Source organism: Semicossyphus pulcher, unplaced genomic scaffold (genome assembly GCF_022749685.1).
Source record: "Semicossyphus pulcher isolate SPU_LCO1_2020_fin unplaced genomic scaffold, fSemPul1.0.p SCAF_9, whole genome shotgun sequence".
NCBI classification, from domain to species: domain Eukaryota; kingdom Metazoa; phylum Chordata; class Actinopteri; order Labriformes; family Labridae; genus Semicossyphus; species Semicossyphus pulcher.
In genome coordinates this window covers 8,405,549-8,419,691 of record NW_027211770.1, presented here as the reverse complement: position 1 = coordinate 8,419,691, position 14,143 = coordinate 8,405,549, and the positions used below count along the sequence as shown (strand labels likewise).

Sequence of the window (14,143 nt, the reverse complement as noted above, 5' to 3'; positions counted from 1 at the left end):
ATCAGGATTTGCTCTTGTGAGCAAACATTATACATGATTACAACAATTATTAAGCAGCATATTAACATGTGATGAATTGTTAATAACACATATGAAAGAGTTGTTTACGCACATGTAAGCACATTCAAGTTTACTAATGTAGTTGTCAACCCCATTAAGATGGATGGAGACTCATAATGTAAGATGGATAAATATATATTAAATTATGTAGTGACATGGTTGATACAAATAGATCTATAACATGAATTAATAAAGTATTTATTTATATTAACTTTTACTTCAGCCACTCTTGACAGTTGTGAAAGCTTCATATACTGATGAAGGCCGTGAGATGCAGCTAACAGCCCAAGAAGCCCAAACTGAATCTGCAATGTGAAGTTTTCACAAGTTAAAATGTTCTAAAATCCCTATTTGAATATTGTTTTTGTATGTGTTCAGATAGTTAATTAATGTTATATAACACAACATAAGGACTTACTTTTGTGAGTAATCATTATTATACATGATTACAATCTGCTTATAAACTATTATAGTGTGCTATAAACCAATTACTACCATTCTTATTGTACTGCCATATACTTCATAAAGTGTTAGTATGATTTAAATAAATAGAGCGACGCCTGTGAGCTCATTCAGGCACTGACTTTACACATGACATGTGTCGTTCTCCACAGTCACCTGACAAACACTTCCTCCCACTCGGCGGTCTATTTAAGCAGCAAGCTTTCCGGTCTCTCCTTCCGCTGTCATTGCCATCACTGCCCTGCACCAGTACTGCGCTCATACTTTCAACCTCCCAGCATCCACCTGCAGGCTCCGGCTAGGGGAGTTTGAGATATTATCTCATCACTCCTCTCAAATTTCTGCATGTAAAATAAATTTGAGAGGAGTGATGCTTGTACAAGCAACATTGCTGAAATGGTGTTATTAATCCTCTGTAAGCTATTAATAATAACAGCATTTAGTGTGTGAAATATGTTCTTGCTATAAGTGATCCAAAAACTTTCCTTCAAAGATCAATGTTGTCTTTAAATGTATAAACACTTTAAAAAGGATGCCCTATTGCCCTATTAGAAATTGTTGCCATTGTTTCCACATGCTAAAATGTACACACCACATGTCTGTTCCTTAAATCCAAATGACCTTATACGTAGTGCTTTAGGAAAAGACAAGTCTTCCTGCTCACGCTGTAAATCGTCCATGTCGAATGTTCAGGGAGCTCGAGTTGGAAACATCATCTCCTAAGCACCGCATGAATGAGAATGTCACGTACGTTTTAATTAAATCAGTTAGATTTACTGCATTGCAGAGTAAAATTGCAGGCTCTTGTTTCTGTTAAGGTAGTTAAGTGGCAGGTTCGGTCCCTCTGCCCCAGCGACTGTAAAATCTGCGTGATTTGAAACATTGAAACAGAAGCAGGTGAAAATGTGGGTCTGTGATTTACAGGTGACAGCGAACGTCTCTGTCTCACCTCCTTTCCCTGAGAGAATAGACCTGTCTTCATCTCTCACTCTGACCCAGCCTGGGTTTTCTGAACACAATACACCCTGCAGATGAAAGTTCTTCAAATCAAAGAGAGAAGGGTCAGGGGTGTTGGAAAGGAGATAAGTTTAACATTTGCCAAGAGCGGCTGTGTCCTTCCTCCGACTGGTCCAAGTGAATAAGTCCACGATGTGCCCTGAGGCGACCTCCTCGTCTGTGTCTTTGATTCTCTTCAGGCGCTGAAGATTTAATGTTGTAGGGCAGCTCTCAGGGTCAACAGACAGAGCTTTAATCAGATCATAGTGCTTCAGTACAGAGTCAGATTGCGCGAGCTCAGCGGGGAAGTTGAAAAGAAAGAGGCTCTATTTGTGTGCGCAGTAGGACATTTTTTAGATTTATATACCTTTAGGATACTATTTACAGCCTTTTCTTTTTTTGTCAGGATTATTATTTTTTGGCCTTTGCCCTTATAATTTTGGATGGCGGATAGAGTCGGAAATGAGGGAAAAGACAGCGGGGATGACATGCAGCAAGGTGACAAGGGTCAGAGTCGAACCCAGGGCCGCTGCGTCGAGGGGTGTGCCTCTATAGATGGGGCACACGCTTAAATCGCTGAGCTAAACTGGCACCCCTTTATGGCCTTTTCTATGACTGCAGCTTATGAAAGGGCTCCGTCTGGCTCACCAAGATGTAAGATCAGTGGAAATGTTACTTTCATCAGAGGAAACTTTCCAAAGACACAAAACAACCCATGAGAGATTAGGAGTGCCAGTTTCAGCAAGGCGACTGCACAGGAGGGTTAAATGTGCTGTGGTTCTACTTAGTGAAAAAGAAGAACTATAGCATCTAAAAAAGTTAACAAAGGGAACCAGTCTGATTTGAAACTGCTTTAGCGAGCGGATGACATCAAATCAGACGGGTTAAACAAAGGCCAGGATGTGCAGATACACACTGACAAGCAGTCATGCACATTTGAAAACAGGAAGGAGCCTCACTGAGCCATCTCTCTGTGATGGATGGTGAACAATAAAGCTTGCACTGAGGTAAGCCTTTTGGACACGGGGAACACAGCTTCTCTGTGTATAAATAAAAGAAAACAATCCTGAATCCCACATAACAACTGACAGGCAACAGGTGATTTAAAGAAGCACAATACAAATGCAGCCATAAATTGCATTATACGCAGGTGCACGGCCAAATTCTCACTCAGACGGCTGCGACACACCGAACTATGATTGTTTCAATATGCTCGCATTTTTTTCCCTGTGTGCCATTTTCGAAGGCATTGAAATCTGCAGCCGTCTGCATCAGCCCACGCCGCAGCATACGTTTCTAATTCTGAATCAATCACAGCGAGTTTATCAGATGGCTGAGTTATTTTACCATAAACCTGCTGGTAATGAGCCATACGAAGAGTTCTCCTTTCATATCTCCATCTCTAAGATGTGTGCCTTTCACTCAGTCTGCCGTATTTTCAGGCTTTGGTGTTTGCTTTATGCAGTCATGCTTCAGTAGTTGTGTGAAAGTGAGCTTTTGATTTCTCACAGTCTTGAGTCAACAACACACACTTTATGTCAGAGGCCCTTTAGATTCTGTTTGCTTTGATGAACACTTTGTTGAGTTCTGTTGTGACATTTTAACACTGCAGCTAAATATATACTTTACAACTCGACTGTGCAATCAAAATAAGTGAAAGCACCATTTAGATGCTTAGCATCTGAGCCTCTACACTGCGCTTGTTTCCATCGCCTGTCAAACCGACAGCGTGGGCGGTGCTGTGGCATCCTTTGCTTTTTCTGTTGACAAAGTGCATGCAAGTGTGCAAGCGGCCTTGTGCCAGTTAGGTTACTAGAACAGAGGTTCAAAGCCTGGGGGTCTAAGGGGTCACTATTGTAAAGAATTTCACAGCAAAATACTGGCAGCAGAGCAGTATGCCAGCATATTACTGTTAATTTACAAAGCATTGTTTCCCATACATTGATTTATTCAGCCACAATATCAACATTGACCGCCACATCATTTCTATTTTATGTACTATTTAAAAAAGTTGGCTCAGCTCCTCCTTGCCCCGCTCCCGCTCTCAAAGACACGTGTGTGATTCCAGGTCCCCACTCCGTTCAGAAACTCTTCCCGTTTGTGGCTACAGTCGACTCTATAATAGCACAAGTAAACACAAATTAGCGTGTACCTTTAATGACGCTAACTTTACTGGCTATTTTTCCACTGGTTTAAATTAAGTCTTGGGATACCGTAGGCCTACCTTATTTACAGAACTGTCTCATAAAAAGGCCGGGAAACTGCTGTTAACTTTGCTGTTAGCTAACGTTAGCTAACATTGCTCGAGCTACAGAGCTTGCTTTGCCAATTTTAGCAACCTAACCTAATGAAACATGATCTGAAATGTCAACAGTTCAATAATCATGCACACAAAACAAAACAAAATGTCAGTTTGGGGAGATAAACATAAGGTCACGTTGAACTCCCTGTGGACCGCCCTCGCATCCACGAGTTACGCTCAGTAACAGCCACACGTCGCTCAAGCGTGTATTTCCACAGCTTGACAGGAAATACTGTTTTATGCTGATAAATAACAGTATTTTACAATTATTATGAAGAACTGTAAGATACTGTTTTATGCCCACCGTACATTTACAGCAATTCGTTACAGGATACAAAATGTTCACTTGTAAAATCACGCCCTTTCACGTCTTCGGGCCCATAATCACCATTAAAATGAAACAGTCATAAATATGGTTAAACAGTCACAATAATGTCCACTCAAAGGCATTTTTACACATTATTAGACATAATTTGATTTTAGATGTTAATCAGCCAACACGTTTTGCAGCCACAAGAAGTGTCACTATCTTTTTTTTTATGTTGTTATTGTTTGTAATCCAGTCTGAACCGACTGCGTAACGGTTTCAGAGAAGTCAGTGATGAGGGCACAGGAGAGCAGCTCCAACCATGTAAACACCTCCCCCTCATCCTCCCAGGAGAGCGACCTCGAGCGAGCACACCCGCGGCCTCCTGGGCCCGGGAGGAAATGAGAGGAGGAGGAGGAGGAGAGGGAAGTGGCAGGCTCACAAAGAGAGACAGAGTGAGGTGAGATAGGGAGAGTCGCAGCACACCAAGCAAGATCAAAGACAGAGGTTATGCCCCGCTGCAGCCAAAATAAGCACATCAGTGGTGGGGCTTTCAGTAAAAGTTGTTGTCTTTAGATTTCTAATTTGGGATACTGCTGTTTTATTGTTCTCCAGCCCACATCACAGCATTGCTAGTTTATTTGGCTCTTTGCACGTGATTTTAATCTGGGCCAGGCACTGAAATTCTCCTGGGTTAGGTCATTTGCTTTGGCAACATGTCAGATTCAGCTGACGACAGAGAGGCATAAAGCATTTCCTCTGAAAAATGAGGCACATCAGAGGCTCGCAGGTGGAGATTAGAGCCCAGCTCCACTCCGTCTCTCCACATGAGGCACAGGGAGTGTGTCATCGTTGTTTCTCAGGGCTGCTCCAGCTCTCTTATCCAACCGAGCCAGGAGGCTTCGTCTAAAAACAGCAGCAGACGTATTGATTGGAAATCTCTTCAGTGACATCAGAGCTCTCACTACTTACACTCTGCACTTTGATTCTTCTTTTCTCCAGTTCTCCAAAACACACAGCTCGACACAGTCCTAGTATTTACCTTTTATCCGTTTCATTGTCCACCAGCGTCTGCTGTAAAATTGATACCTTTGTTTTGCATACTTCATAGTTTAATAAGTACTCAAAATGCTATATTGATCTTAATAATATTTTTAAGTTTCCTTTACAGAGAAATAATACTTTGTGATTGAACCAATCTTTTTTATAAATATAATGAGCTGTTAATTGAAATATAGATAAAATGGTGCTAAATTTTGTCTGCATACTGCAGCAATAAAGATTTAGCTTGTCCTTCCAGCTCCACTTGCTGCTGCCTGTTCGGCTTTTTGCTTTGAACACACAGTTAAAGGGCCAGTTCGCTGATTTTCAACCTCAGTCCTGTCGTGCTATTATGAGGAGCTAATGCCATTATGATAGACAAGAAATACAATTTCACTCTGTGCCTTTGGAGGATGCTATCTGCTTCTCCAATGGGCCCTTGAAAACCTCTGCCAGACAACATAAAACGCGTATTCTGGCGGAGGCCAGGGAGCTGGCTAAACTACACTTCCTCAATCCAGGACGCCCGCCTCCGATGTCATGTCTTGTTCAAATTCGTCATGTTTGAAATGTAGACTGCAGACCTGAAGATTTTTTCGACGATCCACTGTATATTGTCATTGTATTCAGTACCGCTCTGAGCCATCGCCAGCAATCAACGTCTCGACATTGTGTCTTGACTGGAAAATGGTAGTATTCCACGCCAGTGTCTCTTGCTAGGCCGTTCCTTTCAGAGGGAGGAACGCAGTGCACGCTGGGTGTTGTAGGAATGTGGAATGGGCGAAACCACGAGCTGCATATGTTGTTGTTTCAAATATTATTGCTTCTATTGATTACAAAGAGCACCAGCTTAGACTGACAGTGCCTTTTTACAGGGGCGAATTGCTCCTTTAAATACAACATTGTGTGTCAACTTTTTTTATAGTTTCAGATTTTCTCTCTCTACACCCAAATTATACATTTCATGACATTATTATAGGAGGAGATGATTATTATATAGGAGATGATTTGCTGCGGCCAGTAGCACAGCGGCGTTCTCACAGCACCGTAGAGATGCTGCAGGGCGGTTGTAAAAGCTCCGCTCTCAGGGTAAACCCAGCCTTCTTTTTTTAAACAAACCCTATCTCTCTCCATTTTTTTCTTCTCTCCATCCACTCTTGTCGGTCGTGGAGACTGAGCGGTTCCACATGGGAAAGCCCAAAGCTTCACACATCAGCCTCGCTGTGGGGATGAAATATGCTGTCTGTACATATCATCACATCATTAGGCCCAAAGGGATCCCTGCGATGGATTAGAAGCTGTCTACCTGCGAGGCGCAGATGAATTTATGAAGCACTTTATCATGATGAAGCATTAGTGGAACACTTTGTCTCTTTCCATGAGTGTTTATCTGTGAGAAGAACGTGTGTGTCTCCCTCCTTTTCGCTCATCCTCTTTCAGCCTCTTCATCATTATTCCTGTCTCTCTGTGTGCTCTGACCTTTGACCCCTCCCTATTTTTGACGCCGCTAGTTATCAGCACATGATGAGTGACGTTGCCCGAGCCTCTCCGTCCAGCCGTGTGTGGGAGGCAGCAAATTGTCCATTAAGTGTTTCTGCTGAGGCCGAGAGAAGATTTGATATAGTGGGGAAACAAAAGTAATATGTAGCAGGAAATTCAATTGTCTCTCTCCAGCAAGTTTGAGCTCTAGTTCGGCTTCCCCAGCAAATCAATTTCACATGAAAGCAGTTCAGATGATGTTTAACTCGAGGTCTGTCTTGCAGCCAGTTCTGTGAGCACAGATTTGATGCCAGTGTTTATCTTTGTTTATATGAAAGAGCGCTATGACTCAGACTTACATCCTCAAACGCTGCTTCGAGTCTGCGCGCCACAATAGAAGGAAGCTTCCTCCTTTCTCACAAACCTGATGTACTATAGCAGGCAGGCATAGGAAACACCCCCTTCAGGAGAGTGTGAGGGTCCTTGACCCAAACACAGCTGCTGTTTATTCATGTAGTGAAAGTGAGAGAAGTTCAGGAAGGTGCCCTCCGCTCATTCGGCATCAAGAGACTCCAAGTGAGAAGAGAAGTCCCTGGCAGGAAGCCTCCGATACAACCTTGAGTTCAGAGGTCTTGTTGTTGATAGTCAGCTGAGGGAAGCCTGGGGAGAGTGAAGTCACTCTCTGCCAGGTCATTGCCAGTTAGGCCTGATTTGGCTGAAGAGGATCGTGTTACGACAGCAGGAACCTCAGAGCCTGGAGGCTCCGCGTCTCACCAGACCATAGGGCATCCTCTGTTCTCTGAGGAAGCCCGGCTGTTATCGAACCCCAACGCACAGCGCTCTCCGCTAACAATGCTAACTAAATCCCCAGTGCAGGTCAGGTTCACACTCAACTCATACACACAGAGTGGCCAAATGAAGTCATGATGCGAACGCCCAAGCTTGGATTACTGAATAAAAAAAGGCTTAAACTTCTTGCTTCTTATATTCGTCAAAAAAGTTTAGCCATGTTAAGTTTGCAAATAACTTGTCTTATCATGTTGATACAAAATCTCTTATTTGCTTGGATTGATTCCAAATCAGTGCACACAACATATGCAGCAATTCAAATAGGTGGGGTGTGCTTATTGATGTTTTTTCGTATTTGGAAAAAAAATGTTGGGCCTGTCTTCTTCCTGTGTCTGAGCCTGTTTCTTTTTCAAAAAAGGACAGAAAAATGGCCACAAAAGTTGGATCGACTGACACAACCATAGCTACTTGTTAATTAAAATGGTAAGCATTGAGTCGGCTGCTCTTACATGCAGCCACCATAGCGGAAATATAGACTGAAAACTGTCAGTGAGATAGTTAGCAGGTAGCATGTGAACATGATAAAACATCAGCCAAAGACACAGATGTCCCTCTTATGAGCTGGAGACCAAAAACAGCATTTAAAGAAGAATAGAATATTAAACACTTGCCAGAGCTTCCAGATATATGCTAGTGTTTGCCAGTACTGTAAAATCTGGAATATATGTCGCACCAGAGTATAAGACGTAGTCTGTTTTTGGGGGTATCCCAGAGGGAAAACGGTTTATAACGGTTTTCTATAACTATTTATTAATAAAAACGTGTTATATCAACACTATTTCAGTTTATTTCTATTTGAAACACATTTAAATTACACACAAATGACAGCCTACCATCTGTTTTCACCATGTAGAGTTTGCAATCCTGCTAGCTACCGGTGCTGTAGCTAGCGGTAACCAGCAGCCTGCGGTATCGTTGATTGTTGTGAGGGTGGTGGTTGCAATGGGGATCACGACGGCGCATGTCTGTGACGAGGCGTTAGCAACAATCAAGTTAGTTTTCCTCGCTTAAAACAGGAAGTAAAACACAAAACAGCACTGTTGCATATTGTTAATAGGAGACGTTGTAGCAGCTTGGACCTGGGATTTGACATCACCACTTAACAACCAGATAGGGCCATCTTCTGGGTTTAAATACCGTAACATACCTCTCTCTGCATACAGTAAGTTCCCCTATCAACAAACAGTTAAAGTTAATAATATGTCAGGGTTGTCAAAGTCGTCAAAAGACCCTCAATATCCATATATATCTCTCATGTCTTGCTGCATATAATGGTGTTAAAATGCAACATTTTCTTCATCATCTTCCTCCACAAGGTCCTTTCTATTTAATTCAGCTAAGTATAGACTGACATTACCACTGTTTCAAGTCCTCCCTGTCTCATGAGACACTGCATTCATTACTGGCAGGAGAGTCAAACCTGACGGTGGTTAAAATTACTCACCATGGTTACTCTTAACAGTAACTTGCTCTTTGCGTTATATAGAGATGTTTTGACGTTACCCAAACAGGACTTCCTAGCTTAGATTGTATTTTCTCAGCAGTACCTGTAACAACATGCCCACACCTACGGAGCCCCTTGTGTGTTTTTTAAAGCTGTGCTATTTTTGGCGTGACAGCCCGCTGGGCCTTCTGTTATGGTTGATCTCAGACAACCTGTCGCACATGAGCAAACTGTTGCCCACCTGTGTGTCGTTAATTTAATCACTAAAGTGGTGCAGGTTATAAGAGCTGACCTGTGCTGTATTGTTTATGTATGCTCTACACAGGCAGCATTTACAGTAGAGGTATCATTTTCAATCACAGTTGATACAGACAGATTATTTTAGCAAGGCCAACATTTAGTCACACAGTCACACCCGATGCTCGCGGTGGCTTAGCTCCAAGCCGCAGCCCAGAAACACTGGTGCGCCTTCACAACGGTGAACTGACCCTGAAACTCTTCAACACAGCAAGCAACAGTCATATTTTTGAGTCACTCTCACACCTGACTGAAATAGATCTCCCAGACGCCCAGCCCTGTATAAGTCCTGACAGGTCTGCGGTTAACTGATTGCACTGGAACTACGGCTAATAAAGGATGTCACTCTGTTTAACTCAGACCAGCAGGGCTTGTGTGTTTTTTTTTCAGGGGAATATTGGGAGTGCAGTTTTCCGCTTGTTTTTGTTTATTCATGAGAGGGTATCCTCCCAGTTACAGCTTTCCATTATTAACCTGGGCGAGTGCAAAAAGAAAAAAAGTTTCCACAGAGACTTCATTTATGTACATATCTCACAACAAACATATTACCTGGCATCATTATTGTGTAACATAACAAAGCGTTCTCTTTTACAATAGCATCATGAAGCTGGAAAATAACATTCTGGCACGTTCTTTTAAAACACAACAACTTGCTTTACAAGGTCGAGTTTACAGAGGCGGTCCTTGTGCTATATACCCCTGCCTGTACGTATTATGCAAGGGGTTTAAGTTTTTGGAGCCAAATTCCACTCTGAACAAAATGTTCCCCTGCGTGTCTGTCTGCCTTCCCTTATTCTGCATATTTGTGGTTATCTAGTCACTTCATGGAAGGTGGGACAGACTCAACGGAGAGCTGTCATGTTGGAGAGCTCAAAAGGAAAAACAGAAGAATATGTGTAACCTGACCTTGGATCTTTGCTTATGATAAAAATAAGAAACTCTAACTTAATAAAAATTAACAAAGTCATTTTATACTGACTTAAACTGTATGTAAGTAAAGAACTGCTGCCACAAGCAGTCTTAAAGGTTTGAAGAGTACATGTATTCATTCACAGTCGTACCTGTGCGGTTTTGATGTGTTGTTTAGATTTGATGTGTTCTTTATAATTTCCCCATTTCCCAGAAGTTGTTGCAACCAAATAGTGACACGAGCTCCCCCATTAAACAGCTATAAATAGCAGCTTGGTGTTGCCTTGTGGTGTAACAGTTTGCCACATCCTGTTTCTGAGATTCTCACGTAGAGCGACAGATGAAAACACAGGGGCCAGTGTTTCACCTTTCTTCTCTCTTTATCACTTGTTTCTTCAGAATGGAACAAGTGGGTCATGCAAATGGAAAATATTAGTTGATAAAGCACAGCAAAATAAGGCTGCAGTTAATATGTGGGCGGGGTGGTGTCATTATTCTTTTTTTTTGCTGTGACTGAAAAGAAGAGAGGAAGCCAGCGTTTTCCTCTGAGAAAAATAATGGGTACATTTGTGGCTTTTTACCGCCGAGCTGCTGGGTTTTCCCTTTCCTTCTGAGAATAACCTGGAGCTTTTTTTTCTCACCTCAGTTGACAGAGAAGAGCAGAAACATTCAATTTTGATCATTTAATTGTTGCATGTGCTTGCACTTCCTTTTTACCCAGCGATGGCAGAGCTAAAAATAACCTCAGCGTGTAAATACCTGTTTAGCCCGGGGTGGAATAGAGTTGAAAACAGCCAAGTGTGTTGGCACAGGTTGGATTTTTCCAATGGGAGTTCCTCTTGTTTAGGGAGGTGAGCCCCATCCAACCTGTGTGTGTATGTGTGTGTGTTTGTGTAAATAGGTGGTTGTATATGGAAAGCAGGGCAGGCTATTATAGGTGTGCAGCCCACCTCTAGAAAGAGCAATATGTGACAAAAATATGTTGTTGTTTTTCTGCCTATTTATTTCTGTCTCCATCCTTTGTACACGCTGCTGTGCTGTTTTATATTGACATTCAATGTGGCATTGAATCTAATGCAGGTCACAGCATTAAAATGGTTTGCAATAAAAAGGACTCAAGCTTGTTTTCGTCTTGATCAGTGCAGATGCTTCGCTGTTCTCCAAACAGTATCTAGTGATAACAACCTGCAGGCCTCAGAGTGGGTGGACTTCCTGCCTCGGCTCCTAACCAAAGAGAGTCTGGTGGTTTCTCTCTCTCTCTCTCTCTCTCTCTCTCTGTGTCAGCGCACTTTATCACAGCCAGCTCTATAACTGAGGAGCTTCTTGTTTGTGTCGAGCCACAGGGCTCAGGGTCCGCGCCATCTTCTCAGTCACTTCCCTTTGTTATGCCAAAGAACACAGAGCAGATAAAGGCCGGGGACAGATCTGTGTCTGCCCGACTGTGGGAAAGGCGCGGGCACAGGAACTAGTGCAGGAAAGACAAGACGGTGACTTAAAAACAGAGATGTGTGTGTGGGGGGCCGATATGAGGCTGGTAAAGACAGTCATATGTTTGGATTGCAGCTACTGATAATGAGTATTTTTCAACTTGCCAATTTGTATGCCAAGTATTCAGTGAAGTATTTCCTTGAGACTTCATTTATTGCAGGCTGCAAGCATTGTCTTGAGTCAGAGTTCCAAGTGTTTTGTGAGGAGAAAAATGAGGCCACATGGAGGCTACATGTAAAATGTAGCACAAACTAATGAAAAAACATGGCTGATATTTTAGATTTAAGACTTTTTCTCATGCAAGCACAAAACTGAAATGATAACGGCCTGAAAACCACTTATGTACAGTGAGGCCCTGTTTAGGTTACATAGAAGGGTCCACAATCCCTAATCATGACTTTTATATGTACATTTTTTCTGCACTATCCTTAACAAAAAAAAGGTTTACTCAATTAAAATTATAATCTCGAAGATCTCAGTTTCGTTCTCTTTGGCCGCACCTGTGGCGATAAACGGTAATTGTGGGAGCACACTTCCCAGATATCCAGACAGTGTTGCATGTGTGACGTCCACGGTTGGCGCCGGTTGTAACGCTTGATTTTCCTCGCTAACGGTCGCTTTCCTTTTTAGACTGTTTGCTTCATCTGAGCGTCAAATTTTTTTCTTTTATTTACTTATTTTTGAAGTTGTATCTGTAGTCGTCGATCTTTTCTTTGTTTGTTCAGCCATAGTAGATTACTGTTTACTCAAACACTTGCAGAGACTGGAAAAGTAGCCACTTAGCTCCGCCTCCCCTCTCTGGCAGACCAACCACTGCTGGCTGATGGAAAACGCGTCACTAACTGGGCGGTGCTTGTGATTTTTTTCCGCAACAGCCGCACCAGACACCCAGTCTGTAATACTGCAAATGCAAAGCCTTTCATCAGTGGGCCATAGGCTCAATCATCATAGTGTTACGTCATTCGGTGATAGATAGTGACTTAACAGACATTTATTTAAATGAAAATCTTTGAGATTATTACTTTAAATAAGTATTGTACCTCTAACTATAAAGAGAGGAATGATGAAAAAGAATGAACAAAAGCACCAGAGGTCAATATGTCCTTACCTTTAGTCTTTAGTCTGGGTCATGCCCTTAAAACCCAGGATCCTACACTTCCCACAATCCAACTTGATTGCATCTCTGATCAGACCCTTCCTTCCTTAAGTTACCCCCCAGTTCTTTCAAACTCCACAACCCCAGTTTGCAATACAGGCCTTCTTTTATAAAGTTGAGCTGAGCTGATACGTTCAGAACGATGTTAGCTGTAGAAAAGAGCTCATAAGCTGAGTTTTAATCAAAAAAATAGAGCAAATTATGGCACATTTTGAGAAATTAATTGAAAGAAAAAGTTAATCAACAATAGTTTCCATCTATATTTTGTTTCCACTCAGTTTTTAAGTGAAAATTGAACTGCAAGTGCAAGAAACTAATATATGAGACATGAGACATGATAACAGTTTTAACACATGACAAGTATACTGATGGTGGGTGATGGGTGGTGCGACCCTTTAAATTAGCACAAACCAAACCTCTCCAGCTCCCTGCTGCTCCGGCTCCACTTTCCCTGGTTGAAAGTGCAGCCTTAGCAGGGCTTTAAACTCACTTCCCATCACAAGCCGCCCCTCTGTAACTCGCAGGCCTCTCTTCATTAAATCTAATAGTGTTTTAATGAAGTGAATTGTTATTCAATGTGACCAGTTAATAATGATCTGCACCCTCTCTTTTCTTTCCACAGTTAACGAGATCATCAGGAACGACCTCTCCAGCATTTCCGTGCACACGCACGCGTAGACGTCCAGGAGTCTCCTGCAGCACAAACACACACTCAAACAGCACCAACAAAAAGAGGAAAAAGAGATCCAGATGATGAAGAATAAAGTTCGACCAGGATCTCCCACCTGACCATCATTGCCAGAGACTTGCTGCAGATTCACATTGACAATCACCGGCGAGCTCAACTCTAATAAACAGATGAATGTTATATTTACACAAAGGGAAGTGATATCAGGGCAAAGTAGACGACGACACTTGCCTTAATTCACAGCAGATGTTCTTTAGTGGACCAAACAGCTCAATGAGACTGACTTACTTCTATCGTTGACTAATGACAATCTTCATGTCGAGTGTGATCTGTATGTTAATGCATGGACAAGCTAACGGGACTATAAGTCATGCTTCATCACCTGTTTGTGCAGTCAGTGCAACAACCGAATCGGTGCCTTACAGCAGTGATATTGACAGCAAACAACAGCCACAGTCACACAAATGCAAATGGTTCATTGTAACCAAAAGTGGAAGTTTTTCTATGACAGTTTTGTATCATTTCACTGATTTGTTTACAGGATAAAAGGCTGGAAAACATGTAGGGACTATGTGAATAGATTCGATTTCTTTCTTGCTTCCTCGTTATTATCTCATCGTTCATTTATACTGAATGTTATTGTATGATATTCTTTTGTATAAACA

General features: G+C 42.2%; 1 protein-coding gene across 1 annotated transcript in view; it reads left to right on the top strand.

Moving 5' to 3' along the window:
• The window catches only part of LOC138584020 (nuclear factor of activated T-cells, cytoplasmic 1-like), a 64,829-nt gene extending 50,686 nt beyond the window's left edge, over nucleotides 1–14,143 (top strand). Inside the window, exon 10 of the mRNA XM_069656132.1 lies at nucleotides 13,413–14,143. Within this exon, the coding sequence (XP_069512233.1) occupies nucleotides 13,413–13,468 (56 nt within the window). The 3' untranslated portion in view covers nucleotides 13,469–14,143. The remainder of the gene's footprint in view (nucleotides 1–13,412) is intronic.